General features: G+C 47.2%; 1 protein-coding gene across 3 annotated transcripts in view; it reads right to left on the bottom strand.

Moving 5' to 3' along the window:
• Positions 1-1,942: 1,942 nt before the first annotated feature.
• Positions 1,943-20,129, bottom strand: part of KANSL1 (KAT8 regulatory NSL complex subunit 1) — a 178,628-nt gene continuing 160,441 nt past the window's right edge. For 2 of the 3 annotated variants that reach the window (XM_080827379.1, XM_080827378.1), the window contains exons 7-15: positions 17,085-17,256; positions 10,802-10,984; positions 10,127-10,315; positions 9,644-9,792; positions 6,074-6,195; positions 5,426-5,483; positions 5,053-5,165; positions 3,970-4,222; positions 1,943-3,666 (exon numbers count right to left, since the gene is read on the bottom strand). In XM_080827379.1, coding sequence (XP_080683505.1) covers positions 3,439-3,666; positions 3,970-4,222; positions 5,053-5,165; positions 5,426-5,483; positions 6,074-6,195; positions 9,644-9,792; positions 10,127-10,315; positions 10,802-10,984; positions 17,085-17,256 — 1,467 coding nt within the window. In that variant the 3' untranslated portion in view covers positions 1,943-3,438. The remainder of the gene's footprint in view (positions 3,667-3,969; positions 4,223-5,052; positions 5,166-5,425; positions 5,484-6,073; positions 6,196-9,643; positions 9,793-10,126; positions 10,316-10,801; positions 10,985-17,084; positions 17,257-20,129) is intronic. The other variant, XM_080827380.1, reaches the window with a different exon arrangement.

Genomic DNA, 20,129 nt, shown 5'->3' on the forward strand with positions numbered 1-20,129 from the left:
GCTAGAGGTCCCTGGGGTTTCACCTCTCCCCAGCCAGGTTTCCCAAGTGCAGCAGGCGGCCGGCTCGAGCCGTCTCGCGCCCAGCCCAGTGCAGGCAGCAAGGCTCGTGGAGGAGCCTGGATATACCACTGCCCTCTCACGGGGCCCCTAGGCCCCCTAGGCCCCAGCCCTGCCTCCCACAGACCCTGGCATCCTTCCATCTAAGCCGCTGGCACCTCCGTGTCACCTTTCCCGCCAGCTCTGGCCGCGCAGCCTGTCCTCCTGGCAGCTGCAAGTGTTCCTCCCTCCTTCACCCTCTTCTATCTTGTCCCCAAGTAGACCCAACAAGGTGGGGACGAGGGCGGAGGTGGAGGTGGTCAGCTTGTCCCATCTACAGGCTTGTGGCTTTGAGACTTCGGGTTTCTCTTCAGCTTCGAAAAGGGTTACCCTGGGCACTGGCCCAGAGTCGCCCCTCCTAATGGACTTTGCCCTGTGAATTTGCAGTGTTGGGCAGGACAATTTCTGGCACTTGCAATTCCCACAATTTCTTCGGTAATTTTGAGGGTGGGGGGAGGGACATGAAACCATCTTAGCTTAGCTTCCTGTCTGTGAATGTCCCTATGGTGTACTGTGTGTTTTAACAAATGATTTACACTGATTGTTGCTGTAAAAGTGAATTTGGAAATAAAGTTATTACTGATTAAATAAGGTCTCCGTGTGTGGATTCAAGTAAGAAAATAAATTGAGGATGTAGGATTTGCAAGTCTTTCCCAACCTGAGAACATGGCTCTGAACAGGGAATGTCAAGGTTGCTAAAACCTGGACATCAGAATTTAACAGCTCTCTCCCGGGCCCAGGAGGTCCAAGAACAGTTCTCAGACGTGTTCATTCTGCGCTGACTCTGACCGCTGCTCGCAAACCACGCCGGTCCAACTCACAAGGGCAGCACCGCCCCTGGGGCCGAGCTCAAGAGGCTGTGCTTGGAGTTGGCCAGACCCACGCCAGCATACTGCCATCAGACGAGGCAGGGGTAGTGGGGGAGATCGTTTTTGGTCCCTAGGCCGGCCAGTCGTCCAACTGAATCTGCTTTCCTCTTTCCTTTTGATCCTTACTTAGGGGGAAGAGGTCTGCTATGTCAGGACAGGAACACCACGTAGCCAACAAAGAAAACAAAAAGAGAAAACCATAACCCACTGAATTATTTAGTAATCAAGTCAAGGTGCTAACAAGGAACCCTTAGATCTTCATACAAAGTTGCAAAAGACTCACCCCCCCCCCCCACCGTCCTTGTTTGAGCCCCGGTGGGCAGAAGCTCCCACAGAAGTGACAGGGCAGCCAGAGAGAAATGCTACCTCCAGACTCAGGGGCTTCTCTGCCAGGACAGGGGGCTTCCCTGGTGGCATCGACTGGACTGCCATCAGAAGGAAGAAAAGAGAGTAAACAGGGATCAGGCCTGCCCACTTATCTTACACAGAGAATCCAGCACTGAGCCACCTCAGAAAAATGATGTTACAAAGTATATATACATTCTCACTGACCCCAACCCTGGGGTGGGGAAACCAACAAAAAAACCAAAGCAAGAGGTGGTATCTCCCTTAAGAGTTTAACAATTTAGAATAGATACGAAATGTCATACTGCTGGTCTCACTAGAGAAAGGCAATGATCAAACGATCAATCACTTACATCCAACAAAAAGATTATCTACGGAGATCCCGTGTCTTCTGGGTCCCCTCAGCCCCCACCTCCCCCAACAACATCCTTTTCCTAGTGACCACCAGGTGACCCTGTGAGGTGCCCAGAGACAGAATGGAGACTCCCCAAGAACTGCTCAGCAGGGCAGGGGCCCAGGCTGCCACCATGGCCATGCAGAGCCGGTCCAATGTCAAGAAAGGCCTGGCAACACAACATTCTGTAACTTTTTTTTTATTATTTTTTTTTCAATTTTCCTTCCTTTTTTTTTTTAAGCACTAGTCTGTGCTTTGCGAACAGAATCAAGACATTAACAAAGATCAGCTTCTCTGAAGAAAAGCATTTCTATAGAACAAAGACAGCTACATGTTTCGCTGCCAATACACAGCTCAAAGCAGGAAAAGAAAATATTTACAAAATACAAGGTTTTTTTTTCCATTTTTGTTTTTGTTTTTTTTTTTTAACAATGCTAAAAGGGTTATTCAGAATTTTCAACCTTATAAATAGAAGAAGCACTTTATGCATAGGGATATGGTGCATTATTGTTTTTTTAAAGAAACAATGACAAACCCTTTAACTTGCAAACAGAATCAAAAAAAAAAATCACTAATGTTGAAAATTGTGAAAAAACCCCAACCATTAAGCAGTTTGTCTACTATTTTTATACGATTACAAAATGGCAAAAAAAATAAAATAAAAATAAAGAAGTCCTTATTGCCCCCCCCTTTTGGTGATGTGATCATACATGAGACAGGCACAAGGTTAACCAAGGGGGGTGGTGAGGGAGCGATGGGAACCACAGCTAGGACCAGACAATGTTCCACAGGCAAGGGGAGCGTGGAAGAGGAAAATGTCTGACACCGACAGGGAACCGGATGTGAAGGAAACGGAACTAAATGCATCTGTGACAACAGAATCATACAGGAAAGATGGCTGCTCGTGGCCCTGACCCCCCAGTTTGCAGAGGAGTGGGAATGAAGTTAAGTAGCCCTAACCCTACCTTCACAGACAAGGATAGGTGGTAAAAACATCCCGAGTGGAAGGACTGGTGCGCACGGGTGTGTGGATGGTGTCGGGGAGCAGACGACAGGGCACGAAGGGGCAGGACGGGGACCTGAGCAGCCGCAGCTAGGTCACTGCAGTTAAGAAGTCAAAACAGAGATGACCAAATGCACAGGAAACCCTAACTAGGTCTCCAAGATCTGGATGACAAGAGGAAGCCATTCTGTCGACTGAGAGCTCGGTGAGAACAGGTGGCAATTATGGCCAAGAGGCTCTGGTGGGGGTGCTCTAGCACAGATGGCCAAGGGGGACCCAGTCAGGAGGGCGAGCGCAGGGCCAGGCCACCACCAATGGCAGGGGAGGGAAGAGGGCGGGGCCCGGAGCAAGCTGTTCTCCCCAACCCCCTCCGCCCACCTGGCCGGTGCACCCTGCCCACAGGTGCGAGGAGAGGGGTGATCATCTAGCATCGCTAAGTCCAGTGATTCAACAGTGCAGAGGATGTGCCAGGACCAGGCCAGCAGGGTCTAATCCTGAACTTCTGTTTGCCAATTGGAGGAAGTGCTCAGGTGTGTGACAACAAAACATGGAAACCAAAACCAAAACAAAACAAAAATCAAAACAAAAAATACCAAAGTAGAATCTAAATTCCTTAAATTCACTAAAAACTGTGAAAATTTCCAGCATATGATGTTTGAATATCAAACGCAGAGATTTCTGAAGCTTTAATGCCAATAGTTAGTGAGTCTGTTTAGATTCTCATCTCCCGCTCATCTGTGAGTTGGACGCTGAGCTGTGACCGTTGTTGCCAAATGCCGACTCTTGAGGGGGACAGCAGGAGGTGAGGTGGGGGCCACCTCTGCCTCTCGGCCAGTCTTGCTGCCTGAGGTGCGCCGAGTGCAGCGGGCTGCCCGTTCCTGCGCGTCCAGCTGGTCCTCGCACTCCGCCTGGGGGCTGTAGGCCAACGGGAAGGTCCGCCGTTCCCACGGCTGGACGGACTGTGGGGAGACAGAGACTGCCACGGTGAGGAGCGAGGCCCAGCCTACATTCTGCCCCAAGGCCCTCTCCCAAAACGTGTGGACTGAAGTCCAAGACTAGTCCCTCGAGAGTTCCTGGAGTGGTCCAGGAAGACCCCTCGGAGTGGGCACCCGTCCCACGGTCCCTCAGAAGGTCCATTTTAAGTGCAGCCCCTTTAAGATGCAGAGGGGGAGGGGCAGGAGAGGCAGACCCATCTTCAGAGGGTGCTGTCCCTTCCCCTTCCCCATTCTGGCCGACCCCCACGCAAAGGCAGTGTTCCTCACCTGCTCATCCAGCCCCAGCTCTGGCGTGGAACAACGGGTGTCCTCGCTGGCTAGGTGTCGCAGCGCATCCCGAGCCACAGGGGTGAGGGGCGCCGAGTGCAGTTCCGGGCTGATAGGGCTCCTCGGGGACTGACCATGGGAGAACTCCGACAGAGAATGGCTACTGCTGACATCAGGGGAGGCGGGCTGGGGGGTGGAGGGGTTGGCACTGCCCAGCTGGGGAGTGGTCCGGCCATCTGATGACCTGTAAGACCTGGACACCAAGGAGTGCAAATCTGAGTGCCTGGGTGACAGGGGATTACTTGTAGGTTGATTTTCGGGGGCTTGGGGAGGAGGCAAGAAAAGAACATCCCAACTAGAGGAGCTGAGGTAGACAGACTCACACAGTTCTTTCCCAGGAACCATAAATCCCTCGTTTCCTCCCATCACTGTATCGGGAGGCCCCCGATACACAAATCTTAAGAAATGGGTGCACCTATCATCCCGAGAGAAAAGCCAGGGCAGAACGATGCCAGGGGCTAATCTCTGGCACAGTGCCCACTGAATTCACAGGGAAGGGAAAATCATCTAGACTTTGAAAACTGTTGTCAAGGGGAAAAAAGCAGAAACAAGGGCCCTAAATCTTTCTATCTGAGACTCCTGAGGGTTTCTGTGCCACTGTTAGCTAAATGGAGACAGGGCAGGCCAGTTCCTTTGAGCAGGACCACAACCCCCCAATTCAACTGTCCCAAGGAGGGTTCAACTTTGGTGAGGCATCCGAAGTTCCTCTGGTTAAATCAACACAACCCTCAACTGGCCCCCGAATGGCCCAGCCAGCCACCGGGCAGAGCCGGGAGATCACGCAAGTTTGCCACAACTGGACAGCGACCCTACTGCTCAGCAAGGCTCCAGCCACATGACCCTCATACCCTCATTAGTTCCAACGAACAGCCGAATAGCCGGGAACTTCTGCGTTCTCAGCCCTCGCCAGTGGACAGACACACAGAGCAACCCAGGGGCGGTGGCAACCCCACGGACCCAGTGCCCAACTCCCCCTGCCCACCCTCCCTTCACAGACCGGGGGACCTGTGCCTGCCCCGTCACCTGCTGCCCCGCCGCTGGGGTGGCACACTCGTGGTCCACAGCCACCGAGCCCTCTCCATCTCCTCACATTTGGCATGAAGGGCGGCGAAGGCTGCGTCAGATAGGTCCTCGACCTGCAAGAAAGCAGCTTCACTGGTTCCCTCTCTCCTCCAGGAAGCCGAGATCAAGTAAAGCTAGAGCAATTCTAGAACCAGCCCCAGCCCTTACTGGAGGGCGGGGGGGGGGGGTGTCCCCATCAGGACAAGAATACAGTGAGCTTATACTTGACACTCTCGGGTCTTGAGGCCCTTGGGGTGTGTGCGCCCAACCGTGTGCACGCGCGTGTACAGGCACGTGTGTGCGTCCTTCCAAGAGAGAACGACCATGCTGTTACCTCCTCATTTTCCTCGTCAGGACTCCCCTTCAGAGACCGAAGATCGACCTCGCGCCAGCTGCAAAATCCAGACAGGACAAGTGTGAGAGAGCAGGGCAGCCAGGCAGGATGAGTGTGTCTGTGTGAGAGCGAGAGCTGGGCACCTGTGGGCGACCCTGCCCTCTGCCTTGGTATTCCCAAGGCCTCAGAGAGGGGCCCTACAAAGGACAGACACGGGGAGCTGGCTGGGAGCTGTGACAAGGAGCAGGCAAAGGAACTGTCCACAGGGGACCACTGCCAGCCCTGGCAGACTGCTAGCCTGTGAGAGTACATACACGGGGCTGCCCAATTTCTGAAGTTGTCAACAAAAGTGGGTTTGCTTCCTAGGTGAAATCCTGCTTTGTTGCAGGCAACAAACTCACCACTGGGAAACACACTGTGCTGTCAGACAAACACGGCTACAGCCAGCATGTGGCCTGAGGTCTGGTTGGTACTCTTTATTAACAGAATGAGAGAATGATATAGAGAAACAATTTCACTGCTGTCAGGGAAGAATTTCTCTTAAAGAGAAGACAAAACCTAAGGCTAGGACCCAAAGCTCGGGGACAAGAGGGGAAAGAGGCAGTAACGGAAGAAAAGGGCAAGAAGCCAATGAGCAAGGGCCTCTACCTGGGAGTAAGGATTTCCTTGTACTGTAGTTTCTCTACACGAGTTGTTGCAGCAACAGACATTGGGATGACAATGTTGTTAATGTCGAATGAGCTCTCTCCCCTTCTCCTCCTCACTGGCTGCTGTAAGACAAAGGTGAATTTAAGGGGGCGCCTGGGTGGCTCAGTTGTTGGGCACCTGCCTTCGGCTCAGGGCATGTTCGCAGGGTCCTGGAACTGAGCCCCACATCAAGCTCCCTGCTCCGTGGGAAGCCTGCCTCCCCCTCTCCCACTCCCCCTGCTTGGGTTCCCTCTCTCGCTGTGTCTCTGTCAAAGAAATAAGTAAAATCTTTAAAAAAAAAAAAAAAAAAGTCTAAGCCCCAAAGTCATATGTACCACTTAAAAAAAAAGTGTATTTACAAGGGAGGTGCAATTCTGCCAACGTCAAATCCTACACCTGGGACATAAAATAGGATGGCCAGCACCCGGGCACCTGAGCCTCGGGCGGGGGCCGGCCACCTGCACTGCGGACAAGGTCTCCCCCTATGACGTCCTCAAGAGAGCCGCCAAGTGGCTCCCAAGTCTCTTCCTTCATGGGCTCATGTGGAAGACTTCTACTGAATTTTGCAGGGGTGCTCACCCTGAGGCCTCAAGTCAGAGGCTGTGGTTCTGACTCCCCCACATACACCTTAACTACCCCCCTGTTAGGGTCATCCTTTCTGCTTCCCCTTGCTATCTCTATCACCCAGGCCCCAGAGGCCCTCACAGCCAACGCTTCCCTAAACCTAGTGCACCCTTAAGGTTAAGAAAGGAGAGCTTCCTCATCCTGGAAAAACCTCGGGGGACAGGCCCAGCTCAACGGATCATCTAACCTTGGACGTCATGAAAGCACCTCCTTCTTGCAGATTTGAACTCTTCAGCTAAGTCTGCACCCACCATCTGCTCAGCCCTATGGGATATCCCCTCTTTTTGACCACTGGGGAAGAGTGGAGAGCTTTCTAGCTCTATCACAGTGGAGCTGAGTGGAGGGAAACAGAGGAAGAGGACCTGGACCTGGCCACACAGCTCACTCTTGGAGAGGAGAGATTTGCTTCTGCAGATTAAGAAGTTCAACCTAACAAGGCTCCAGTATCAGAGGAGGCGGCGAGCATCTACAGCAGCTGGAGGCCAGAGGAGGAATACAGGAGGGAGCTGAAGGCCTTGGTTGCTTTCTCGGACGCAGGCAAAGTCCACCAGCTGCTTGGGCCCAGACAGCAAACAGCCCACCCTGAAACAGACACTGGTGGCTGAGTGGACAGGGGCCAGAGGGCAACAGTGGGATGACACATGTGCTGCCATGGCAACAGCACAGCTGGAGACACCCGAGGGGCTGCACTTCAAAGCCAAGCCCCAAGTGCAGTCAGCTCATGAAGCACGATGAGGAAGACACTGTTCCCTGCAACTAACCACCCCTCTCTCTGTTCCTGGAGGGCGATACAGGATTGATTCATCCCATCCCTTCAGGCATTCTGAGAACGCTGACAGGCAGTGCTTCCTGGGCCAGGCCTTTAGCTGCTGTTGCCTCTCATGTCAGCCCACCACAATGTCTTTTTCACCTCCATTTCCTTCTCTATCAAATGAGGACAGATGGCCTCTACCTCACAAATTTAAGGCAAAACTGGTTAACCAAAATGGTCGAAGAGAATTCTGCAAATCTTGCCTGGGTGAGGTCTGTAGCTAAGGCTCAGTGACCTCACACCCCAAAGCCTCTACCACTGGCCCATCTCTGCTGAAAGGACACATACCACGACCGGAAGTGTACCTCAGGGTTGCTCAAGAGAGCACTCTCCCTGCAGCCTGATCAAGACTGAATGTGGAGCTGGCAGAAACAGGTGTGTTTTTCCCTGAATCTTCTGGGCCTGCTGTTAGTACCTTCAAGGGCAAGAGATGGGAGTGGGCTGAGGACAACACCCGTGGAGTTTTGTCTCAACATCAAGCTTTCTACTATGAAAAGAAAAGAAAAAATGGGTCAATAGGCTTGAGCCCTGCCTCCACCAGGCACTCATTTGGTCTAATTCAACTACTCTCTCCTGTTTAGAGCCAGAGGGGCAGAACAGGTGATGGGAATGGAAAGTGGTTTCTCAGAAGCAAGATGAAGAGTGCTTTGCCAAGAAGGAAAGGGGAGGAAAGAAAGAAAGCACAGAAGCAAGCAAAAGGTTCTGGGATGCCTTCTCTATCAAATCAGAATCCTCAGGGATTCCTTTTTTTTTAAAGCCACAGGAGGTTTCTGAGGTGCCCAACAGCTTTCAGGCAGCACTACCCCACATATCCCCCCCACCCGTTTCTCCCCCTCATTTTCGGTATCTGGCCTATCCTTCTTCTTACTATTAAATAAATCCACACTCTTAGAAAACATTAGGCAGTGAGAACCATAAGGGTCAGTGCAGATACAAAATCTGTACTCAATAATTAATTAAGAAAAAATTTCAAACAATCCGGGCCTAAGGGAACATCCTCCAGGCAAGGAGGGCTAGGAAGCGAAAGAACACTGAAGTCTCTCCAACTGTCAGATCTCAGCGTTCAGCCTGGAATCCTCTGGTTGTCTGAGACCCTCTGATGGGAAACGGAGTTTGTGATAGACACTACACACCTATTTAGACAAAAATTTGTGGGTGACGGATGTAAAAGGGAGGAATAAAGAGGTCATTTGGAAAAGAGTGTCTGATTTTAAAGAGCAAAGACAGAGAACAAAGCGAGCCCATTTGTGAGCTTATACGTTTCCTGAAGCGTGCTCTGAAGGGGGCTCTCAGCGCCTGCACACCCCCACAAATGACCTCAGTGACGCCGAGCTCGTGCGTGCGTGTCATGGTGAAGAGCTGGCTCTGTGGTCACACGGCTTGGGTCTGAGTGGCAGTCATGACCCTCACAAGCTGCCTCCCTTTGCACAGTTTACTTAACCTACAAAGCCTCAGTTTCCCTGCCTACAGAGTAAGAGTCCTTAATATCACCTACATCTTAAAAGGCAGTATTAGGATTGAATGAGTTAACACAGAAAAGCATGCAGAACAGACACAATAAACACCATTTTATTAGCACTATCACCATTATTATCATAAATACCACAGAAAGGACCAGTCAGTGGGCACCAAGAAGCTCTAGGTATACGTTTCAAGGAGGCAAACACTGAGGAATTAAATATGAGAAAGAAACCAGCAGGAATGTGTGTCTGGAATGGCTGTGCTGACAGCTTTCAGCGGCGGCGCGAAGCCCTGCCTTCTCCCCTCCACTCAGAAACTAAGAAAATGGAATGCCTCCAGTGTTCCTAAATAACCTGTCCGCTATCACTCCTCGAGGGTGAACTTCTGGAACCAACGGGATCAGAGCCATGCTACTGCTGAATGCTAGGTGAGACCTAACCCCACAGACCACCTTCAGGGTGTGTCTCAGCATCCAACTTTCCACCATCCCTTGGACTAAAAAATCACACATCGCGGTGAGCTGAGCACCCCCAAATGCCCTGGGCCTCACAGCCCACTCCCCACACTGTCCTCCAGAGCCCCGAGGAGCTGGGACTGCAGAGGGGCTGTCCAGCCACCTCCGAGCAGGTACTTACAGACGCGCTGGCCGTGACCTGCGGGCTAGAGCTGGTGGGTGCCGACGTGTCTGAGGAGGTGGAGAGCTGTCGCACCAGGGGGCTGTGCGGGGGATGCTGGGCGGCCGCCAGGTAGCTCGAACTGCTCATGTCCGTGTGATGCTTCAACACTGCAGAAGTCAACAGAAAAGAGGAATACGTGGCCACCTCAACCGGCTCTCCTTCCAGCACAAGCCACAAATGCCAGCAACACACGGTAAAAGCAAAAACGCTTTCTAAGCCTAGAGGATAAAAAGGTGAAGCAAACTGGCTGCGGGAGGTAGGGGGCTGGGCGGAGGTCGCTGCAGCAGTTAGAAGTAACCTGCATTTAGAAGCAGTAGGGGTCCCTCTACTCTGCCTTCCTAGAAAGTGAGGGACACTGGGGGCAATTGAGAGATGCCCAGGCTGCCCCAGAAAGCCCTGAGCAGATGCAGATGCAGGCAGAGGTGCCGGGCCTGGCCCTACCTTCACTTCTCTCAGATGAATGGTCTCGCAATCTCATTTTGCTGGGGTTTGGGTCGTGCACAGGTGGCGGTGGGTTGAGCAAGCGCTCTGCTTTTGGCGCTGTCACTCGTTCCACCATAGGCACAGCCCCCACATCGTCTAAGTGCTGCCTGTGGGTCCTGTCAGGCCGAGTTTGGTGATGGGACAGCTCTGAAGAGGGGAACAGAAAAGGAGCTGTGAAATCTTCTCTCAATCTTTTATTTGAGTTCCGAGCTCTCGAGTTCGCTCTAGGCCAGTGACAGACACCCAGGGCAGCAGGAGAGTCCTCTGGGACTGCCACTCCTAGCAGACAGCACGAGGGCCAGGACAGGCCGGGCAGCCCACAGGGCCCTCAAGCAGAGAGATCTGCAACCAGGCTACAGGAGACAGCCTGCCCATAGCTGGAGCCAATGCCATGTCACTGCCAGCTGTTCATCCTGCACTCTGGGTCTTGCCCGGAGACGCCCGGTGTCTGGAATAGCCTTCGAAGTCCATGTGAGAACATCCGAGACAAGCAGAAGTAGACTGTGAGCTGAATTTCTATCAGCCAACTGCCTCTCCCAACCCCGAGATAATGCCACAGCAAAACAGTAACTTGAGAATACAAAAGGAAACGAGAATAACCGGAGGACGATTCCCGGGTCCCCCGGAACTTACTGGCTGTTGTCAGGAAGGAGTTGACCAACTTGTGCCTGTCTTTACGAGTTGGATCTGGCAGGCTGCCTGGCATGGGTGCTCTGTGCTTAAGTGAAAACTTTTTGGGAGGTTTGATTTTGTCAAAAGGCTTGTTCTGCCACTGAGACTTCAGCATGCTCTGGAAGTGCAGGCTTGTGGGAACATCTGCGAGAAACACGAAACGCTGCGGGTTAGTCCAGACACCTGGCCCCTGGGCTCCTCTCTCAAGAAGGGAGATGCGTCTACCGGTAACGTGCGCTCTCCATCCGGTGAGGATCCACGTCACACCCTTTCTTCTGCGCCCAGTGGCAGGACGGCCCGGCAGGGCAAGCACTGTCCTGTGGAGCAGCTGGTTACCTGAACCTTGCTGAAGGTCATTCTTTTATTCACAAGCAAGTCACTTTTGACTTTCATTTTCAAATTAAACAAACACACACACCATCTAAAATCACCTTTTGGTAGAGCAATGGAGTTTTCTTTGTTCAGGAATTCTACCAAGTCTGTTAAACTTTACTGGTTCAAAACATTGATAAACACCCTGCTTCTATTCTCCTAGAGACTAAAACATTTAAACCTAATACTATTAACACAGTTAATCAGGATATATTCATTCAACAAATACTTACCATCCACTGAGTACTACCCCCTCTTCCTTCTTAGCTCCTCACCTCCCACCTAGAGGGTTCTTTTTTGCCGATTAGTTAATATTCATCAAAAATTAATCTTTTAAACTATAATTTTTACCACTTTGGTTTACCATTATTGTACTTTTTCACTTTCTTAGTTCTGTTTTTTTATTTTCCTAAGAATGTGCCATTAAGTAATTTCCTTAGGAAAAATATTTCTAGACTGAAACCATTTTTCTCTCAGACCTTAAAAACTGTCACTACTACTTTACTTTATTCTAACATTCAGTGCTGCAGATAAAATGGAAGCGGATTCTTCCTTAATCCTAGGTGGTTTGTTTCTTCTTTAGGCTTCTGCAAAAAACTCAAATACAAAAAAGCTCGTTGTGTATTACACAGACTCTAAGGTCAATCTGGGGAGAACTGCTTTCTTTTCTGCCATCAACACCAAGTCTCTCAATCCATGAATGTGGTAGATCTATTTATTTCAGTTTTCTTTAATTTTCTTTCAGCATTGTTTGGCAGTTTTCTTTTTACAGGTCTTACACTTGAGAATTAATTTAAAATCTGTATTTCATTTTGATGTAAGCATCATTATGGTCTTTTTCAAAAGACCAAACAGGTTCATAGAGGTGAATCACTATTTAAGAATACACAGTTTAGTAAGTCAACCAACACTCAAACTTAGGTATGTAGAACCCTCGAGCCCACACTCTCAGCTACTACACCATGAGATTATTTGATCCAGAGAACGGAGAGGTGGAATGTAAGATTTCTCAAATTACTGGCAAGAAGTGGAGTGTACAGGGTATTTTTCAAGGCAGTTCTATAGTGTAAAAACATTTAAACACTCTTTTCTATAGTATATACCATGGGCCTCATGACACTTTAAGAACAAATTTGAACACTGAGCTTCTCAGGACTGGAATGAACAGATATCCCTGAGTGAATAAAATAATTCTGTTCTCAGGGATGCCTTTCCCCAGTGGGCAAGCAGCCTCAGCGCCAGACATTATCTTCCAGTTCTGTGAAAAGACCACCGTTAAGCCATTTATTATGGCAGTCCAACAAATTAGGAGAACTACTGAAGTTTTAAAGATAACAAATATTTGCTAATATGTCTAAGTACTGAGATACAGTATGTAAGGACAGTGCTGTCTTCCGAATTTTTTTTTTTTTTTGCATACTCATTCCTTCTTTCCCACACTTAAAAACAAATTCACCTATCCCAACCTTAAAAGATAAACATCAGCTTTCAGCAACCTCAAAGTTGGGGAGATACCAACCAGACCGAGGCTGTTGGATCTCGTTACATTCCCAGCCCTTCCACTCCTCCCAGAGTCCCTCAATAAAATGGTTTGATTCCCCCCACCCTCCTAAAGAAGGTCTAATTTTTTTTTAAAAAAGGATTTCCCATTAATAAACAATCAAGAATTGACTTGAGGTTATTAATGGTAAATATTTTTTGCTGTAATTCAAAATGGTTAGGGAAAAGGGTGTGTAGGAAATAAAGCATTGTCTGGAGGCACTCTGAAAACTGGGCTAAGCTGGAATGTCTAGAGGCCCCACAAAGGGGAAAACACTTCCTCCATATCCGAGGACACCCCTTGTCAACAGAAGAGTTGGCCGGACACCCCTTGTCAACAGAAGAGTTGGCCAAGTCTCTATAATGGGACGACAGAAGCCTAGTGATTTCACGGTTTCCTTTTCCTTTATCCAGTCATTGCTCTACCAGACCTATTGAAAATTAAGCCAGGAAAAAAGGAGGTAGGGAGGAATTTAAGAGACCTGATTTATAATGAAAACAATACCTTGACTAGAAATGACAAGGCCTGGATTCAGGTCCTAATTCCATCACTGAGTAGAAGGCAAAAACAAGAACAAACCACTTAGCTGGCTTTTTAGCTTTATCGGTAAAATGAGGTGGCAGGCCTAGATCTGGGAAGGTAACATCCCAGCACACAAGCTCTAGAGCTCTCCTTTCCTCTGTTGCAGACAAAAACAAAAAAATCAAAACACTCTTTCCCCTACTGTACCCCGAGACCTTAGATTCATCTTTAAAAATTACAGAGTTAGGTCCAGGAAGCCACCACCAATCAATCAGAGTAAGCACAAGAGAGGACAGTATTTGTTACTGCTAGCCTAGACTGACGGAGCCTCTCTACCTCTTCTTCTTCTTCTTTTTAAAGGTTTTATTCGACAGAACGAGAGAGGAGAGCGCTGGCAATGCAAGCAGGAGAGGGAGAAGCAGGCCCCCCACACTGCCACCACCTCCCCGCCCGGCGGAGCAGGGAGCCTATTAGGGAGGCTATTGTATTACAATCCTGGGATCATGACCAGAGATGAAGGCAGTCGCCTAACCAACTGGGCCACACAGGTGCCCCTGACTCTCTCCACTCTCAACACATTACATCAAGACTCCAGAACCATACCTAATTCCCCACCCTCATCTAATGCTGAAGTAGAAGCTGCTATAATTGAAGAATACCACCGTGTGCCCTAGAGTTGAGGTATTAAGCAGAATCAAGAGCAATTTCCCCTATAAACCCACCAAATAGGCAGTTAGGGATAATAACAAACTGCTCAAAGCACTCAGGCTGTTTTACTTTGCTAGAAACTTGCTATGGTGTTTAACTCCTCTAAGAATGAACAGGAAGTCCGTTAAATCCCCCACTCAATGAACAAAAATGATCTCTTAGGAATTGCTGGTCTGAGTTCATGCTCTAAGTAAGTAATAACACCTGAGATCCATGTAGCGCTAAAGCTCTGAAATGGATTAGATATGCAGGACCTGAAGGTAAGCAATGAAAGGGTATGAAATAGTAGAGAACACAACAGGGACCCATCCAGCCAGAAGACTTCACACATTCCATCCTCACACAGGCCATGCCGTTCAAGCGCCATCATCAGAGAGGAGGGTGCAGATGCCTGATCAGGTCAGTAACAGGAAAACAGAAGTGTTAAAACAGGAAATAGGAAACAGAAGGAAACTAACATCATTTTAAAGTTACTATTTCCTCAGACAAAATGAAGAGACTGACTTCATGCTGGCGGGGGGGGGGGGGGGTGTCTGACATTTCACGATTCACTTGACTGTTTTGCTCATTACTTTCCACCATTTTCTCAAGCAAATTTTCTAGGTTTGTTTCATAATACTCACTTCCTCCTCCTGCTGGTAAACTGCGGTAGCCTCACATACACCAGTCTGGGTAAGCGCTCTCAAAATAGCATAGATCCTCTAGGCCAGCAGGTGGTGCTCTTATGAAGCTCAAACTCAAGTTAACATTCTACTAAGGTTTTAGACATCCTCTACATTTCCATGCTAAGGATTAACTGGCTTGTTAAGGAAACAAGCTCCTCCTTGTAGGAATACTGAAGAGTCATCACACTCTACGGCCTTCACCTTGCAGCCAGGCTCCTCCAGCTCCTCAAATTCTACCATCTCTAGCCACACTTAATCTAAATGGCTGAGGTGTGGTCAACATGGGACAAAGAACTCTAAGATTAAGAGCTGCAGTTGGTTCCCATCCCACCTACAAACAAGGTTAGGAAACATTAGTAAAACTACCTGAAAATCCTGCTATCTCTAAGTATCTTCAAGAGAACTGGCTATAAAAGGGTGACCCAAAGGTCAGGTGTGGGGTATGTAATGTCTGACCCACAACGTATTACGTTGGCCGCTAGTCTTCACTGTTACTTACTATTCCACAGTGATCCATGGGGAATCTCAATACTCAGGAAGTGCTACTCACAAAGAAGAATGGTGCCCTTTGGGGTTGGACATCTTTGTGAAAACCTTACAACTTACAAATATTCTGAATGTGATAATCTGTTTGGATCAAAACAAAATTATCCAAAAGGAACAATATTAACTGTGGTTAACTGTCTCGCCCGAGTCAAACCACAGAAAGTCTAAGGCAAATATGTTCATACATCCTACTTGAAATAATAAAATATATATATTCTCCTTTACAGTCTCGTAAGGAAATTTAATGACCAACTCTCCTGTCCAAACCCCAGTATCATGGTTAGGAGCTGTGTGAGGCTGGGAGACAACGAGAGAGGAAAAGTATTGAAAGGCAGGCAGGAAAGTGAAGATGCTAAAGACCAGAGAGAAGAGTCTCCACATCTTTCCTTCCTTTCTCCCTCAATGCTACCTACAATAGCTTGAAACTGGATGGAGTAAGGAAGTGTAAAGGCACCAGTCTGTGAGACAGAGAGTTTGAGCATATGTGACTGGGGGATGGGGAAGACAATTCACAACTGTATATGGTAATGCTGTTGACAAAGAAATGATCACCATGTTTATAAGCTGATATTCAGTGAGTATGGAAGAGGCCTTATCAGAATCAGAATGTAACTACAGGCTTCAGCCTTCTTTATTCAAATACGAGATCCTGAGAAATGCAAATGTGATCCTGAGAGAGCACCCCAAGAAATGTTCCTAAGTTTTCCAGGTGGCTCCACCTGCAGTCAGAGTCTAGAAATGGGTATGGAAAACTGATTTCCTTGAATAACCTGGCTGGGAAGAAGCATATTATATAGTGAAATGAAGGACAGGCATCAGATGACACGGGTTTGAATTCTAGAACCATTTAAAACTCATTACCATTCAGCCTAAGATAAAGCACGACTTTTCTAAGCCTTTTCTTGATCTACCACAAACTAAAGTCAACACCTTCCAAGATTCCTGAGAGAAGCAAATAAAACAAGTAGAAGAAAGGTGCTTTGTAAACCATAAAATGCTATACAAATAAAATCTTAAGTTATATGAGCTATAATCCAAATGGTAAGAGAAGGTAAAAGCTAATGAACCTTGGAATCTGAAGTACACAGAAGATGTGTTAGGGTTTCCCACTCATTATGTTCTAAAGTTTATTTACTGCTCCACCACTCCCGACCTAAAATAAAAACCCTGCCTAGCTTGCTATCCATATGGTCCAAAAGTTTATAAACTTTTTCTTAAAAGGGACAGATGGTAAATAATTTGGGCACTGCAGGCCAAACTATGTTCAGTCTGATGGCAACTATGTAATATTACAGCCACTCCAGCAGAAAAGCAGCCAATGACAATGTATACACAAATGGGCTGGCTGTGTTCCAATGAAACTTTATAAAAAACAATAATTACTGACACCTACCCTAGAGGATGCCCTCTTCTGTTTGACAGTTGATCAAACACTGCAATCCCCTCTCCTTTATCTGTTTTTCAAATAACTGAATTCTTTTTTTTCCTACCTAAATCCTATAGCTGCTCCAGGACTTGTTATCAGAACTCCCTTGATTAAGAAAGAGCTTGATCGAATTATTCCTACTGTCAGGTGACTTCTAATGAAAGTGGAAATATTAGTAGAAAACTTGGGCCATATGGCTAACAAAGCTAGGCAGGGTTTTATTTCAGGGTCAGGAGCCACTTGAAAGGCTGGGAGGAAATCTCTCTCCTGGCAAGTTGCAATCTTTTAGTGGCACATTCTGGTCTGGCAGATCTGCTGCACCCTATCTGCAAAATTCTAAGAGACAATGTTGACTGAAATTGATACCCTGATAGCACCTGGATTGTATCAGGATCCTGGCTGACTTTCTTTCATTTTGAAGCCTTTAAATCTCATTTAAACTTTATATTCTGTGGCCTTTCTTACCATCTGGAAATGCTAGGACTGGGTGAACACAAGAGTCCAATTGGGAAAGGCGTTCCAACAGAGGGGCTTCATAGTGAATTTCTGGAGGCATGGTGACAGTGCTGCCCGAGCCACACAGTGCGCAGGAGGGGTTCACATCACAGCCGGAGCGCGTTGTGCTGTTCCGGTGAACCTGTGAAAAGCCAAACAAAACTGACAATTCAGTGTCTGATAAAACCCAGCTCTCTCTCATTATCCCAAAGATTCAAAAGACTCTTCCTAGATACCTATATACCACTACTAACCGAAAGTTCAATTAGTTTGTTAAAAAGAGTCCCTTTTGGGGTGCCTGGGTGGCTCACATGGTTGAGTGTCTGCCTTCAGTTCAGGTCATGATCTCAGGGTCCTGGGATTGGGCCCCGAGTCGGGCTCCTGCTCAGCGGGGAGTCTGCTCCTCCCTTTCCCTCTGCCCCTTTCTCCCACTCATTCTCTGTCTCTCTCTCAAATAAAAAAAGAAAAAAAAAACTTAAAAAAAGAGAGTCCCTTTTCTACCACATAATAACCTTCAAAGCAATTAAGTAAACTTACTTCTTCTTCAATGACAAAATCCAGTCACTTGCCGCCAGAGACCTAAGCACTTACCTAGGTACCAAACCTGTGAATTTAAAGCTACTGAAACTGTGTTGAGAACCTTATAAAACCTGAATGTTTCCACCATCTTGATGGGTTTCAACGGTCCCTGAGATGAATAATTGGCGCCTGATTCCCACATGGACATGACTTGCTCTCTCCAGCAATTTCATCCACTGAAGAGCCTGAGTAACCAATCACACCTCTCCTGTTCTTTTCACAACTCCTTCTAAAGACTTTCAGATGGTCTCAAACAAGGTGGCAAGTTTCCCTGGACTACACAGAACTCATCAGCTACATTTTGACGAGCCCAAGATCCATAGTTATAAAGTTCATGCCTAAGCAATGAAAATAAATTTGGAGGTGCCTGGGTGGCTCAGTGAGTTAAGTGTGTCTGCCTTAGGCTCAGGTTGTGATCTCAGGGTCCTGGGATGGAGTCCCGTGTCAGGATCCCTGCTCCGTGGGGAGTCTGCCCCTCTCCCCCGCTCTGACCCTCTCCCCTGCTCATGTTCTAATAAATAAATAAAAACTTTAAAAGAAAAGAAAAGAAATTTGGTATGGTGAGTGTTCACACCACAGTCTTTATGTTACATTAAATTCAAGGGGATAGAAATTATTCCCATTAAACTTTCTTAGTACACATGTAGGCAGGATAAGAACTAACCTTTCCTGCTATGTAATTGAACTCTTTAAAAGACTTAATATTGGGGGGGCAAAGCTTAAAAAAGGGTTTTTTGTTTTGTTAACAATTTTAATGCTTTGAGGAGAAAACTTCAGGTCATGCTGAATGCAGGATTCCTAGGCTCTAGTGTTAGGATGGACAAATCTGCCATGTGCCAAATCATGACCCATAAAGTCATCTGGGCAGCATACAGTCCTAGAAGAAAAGGACACGTGGAACAGCACCATGAGAAGGGATGCTCTGAGCAAGGGTAGTATCGTAACAAAAGCAAAAGGGTAGCATGGAAACTGCTAGCAAAAAGCCTACGACGACTGCAAGAGCTGCATTCAGTGTCAGCACAAACCTCTCTTGAAACTATTTGCCTTTACAGACATGTACAGGAGAAAGATAAATATGAGAACAACATGGTCTTTATCGACATTCCCCAACTGCCTCCTTCATGCAACCACACAGATGGGTGGCATGCAAAGCAGGTCCTGTGAAGGTCAGACTGGGCAACTCGCACTAGAAGAATTCTAATAAGCTGCAATTGTAGATGTCACTGAAAGGGATTATACCAACTAAACATGACACTACTGTGTAGACATTAGCCAGTACTGTTTTGGGAAAAACTATCCCTTGCTCTCTATTTAATCAGCACTAGCTTTCTGAAAGAGATAACACTTTCAGATAGAACTGAGAGAGAATATGCCGGCAGGAGATGAAAACCACAAACCATACAGTAGATGAATGGGAGGATTTAGGTAATTAGGGAGATCTAGAAATTGCACCATAACTTAAAACATTAAAAATAAATTAGGAAAAGTTATCAAAATAATAAATCTTAAAATGGAGATATGTCTTCCTCATAAACTAACCCATGGCATCAATTAGCTGAAAAATGAACATTCCATTTTGTGGCTCTAGCATACCCTTAAGTCAACAGCCAACAGACTGGGTGTAGAGGGAAAAAAATATGGCAAAAATAACAAAATAAAAACTAAAGGAAGAGATTAAGATAAAGAACTCCTCAAAAAAGCACTAGTTAAGTTAAAAACTGGAAAACTGTGTATACATATGTAATATGTGTGTGTACAAATTATGCATTTCTGTGGTGTTTAAATGTTAACATATTTTTGTATTCCATTTAATAAGGGAATAGCATATATATGCCTAAAAAAAGGGAGAGGCTCAGACAGTCTATTTCCCTGGTCAAAGCTTTAAAAACATTAAGGAGGGACACCTGGATGGCTCAGCCGGTTAAGCATCTGCCTCTTAAGTATCTGCCAGCTCAAATCATGAGCCCAGAGTCCTGAAATCAAGTCCCACATCAGGATCTTTGCTCAGCGGGAGGCCTGCTTTTCCCTTTGCCTGACACTTCCTCTGTTTGTGCTCTCTGACAAATAAAATCTTTATAAATAAATAAAATAAACATAAATAAATAAAAGCATTTAAGAACAGATCATTTTCTATTCATTTAAGATGGTTGATATTAACATAAAGAAATAAGAATTTTGTCCTTTCAGACAAACAAGATTCTCTTTAAAAAATTTTCTTTCTTTCTTTACTTGAGAGAGAGAGAGAGAGAACAAGTTGAGGGAGGGGCAGAGAGAAAAGAAGACTCCCCACTGAGCAGGGAGTCTGACACAGGGCTTTATCCCAGAACCCCTGATCATGCCTGAGCTGAAGGCAGATGCTTAACTGACTAAGCCACCCAGGTGCCCCAGAACCTTTTTTTTTTTTTAATCACAACATATATTTTATATTAAGAAATT

This window comes from Martes martes (genome assembly GCF_963455335.1).
Source record: "Martes martes genome assembly, chromosome: 16".
Lineage (NCBI taxonomy): Eukaryota > Metazoa > Chordata > Mammalia > Carnivora > Mustelidae > Martes > Martes martes.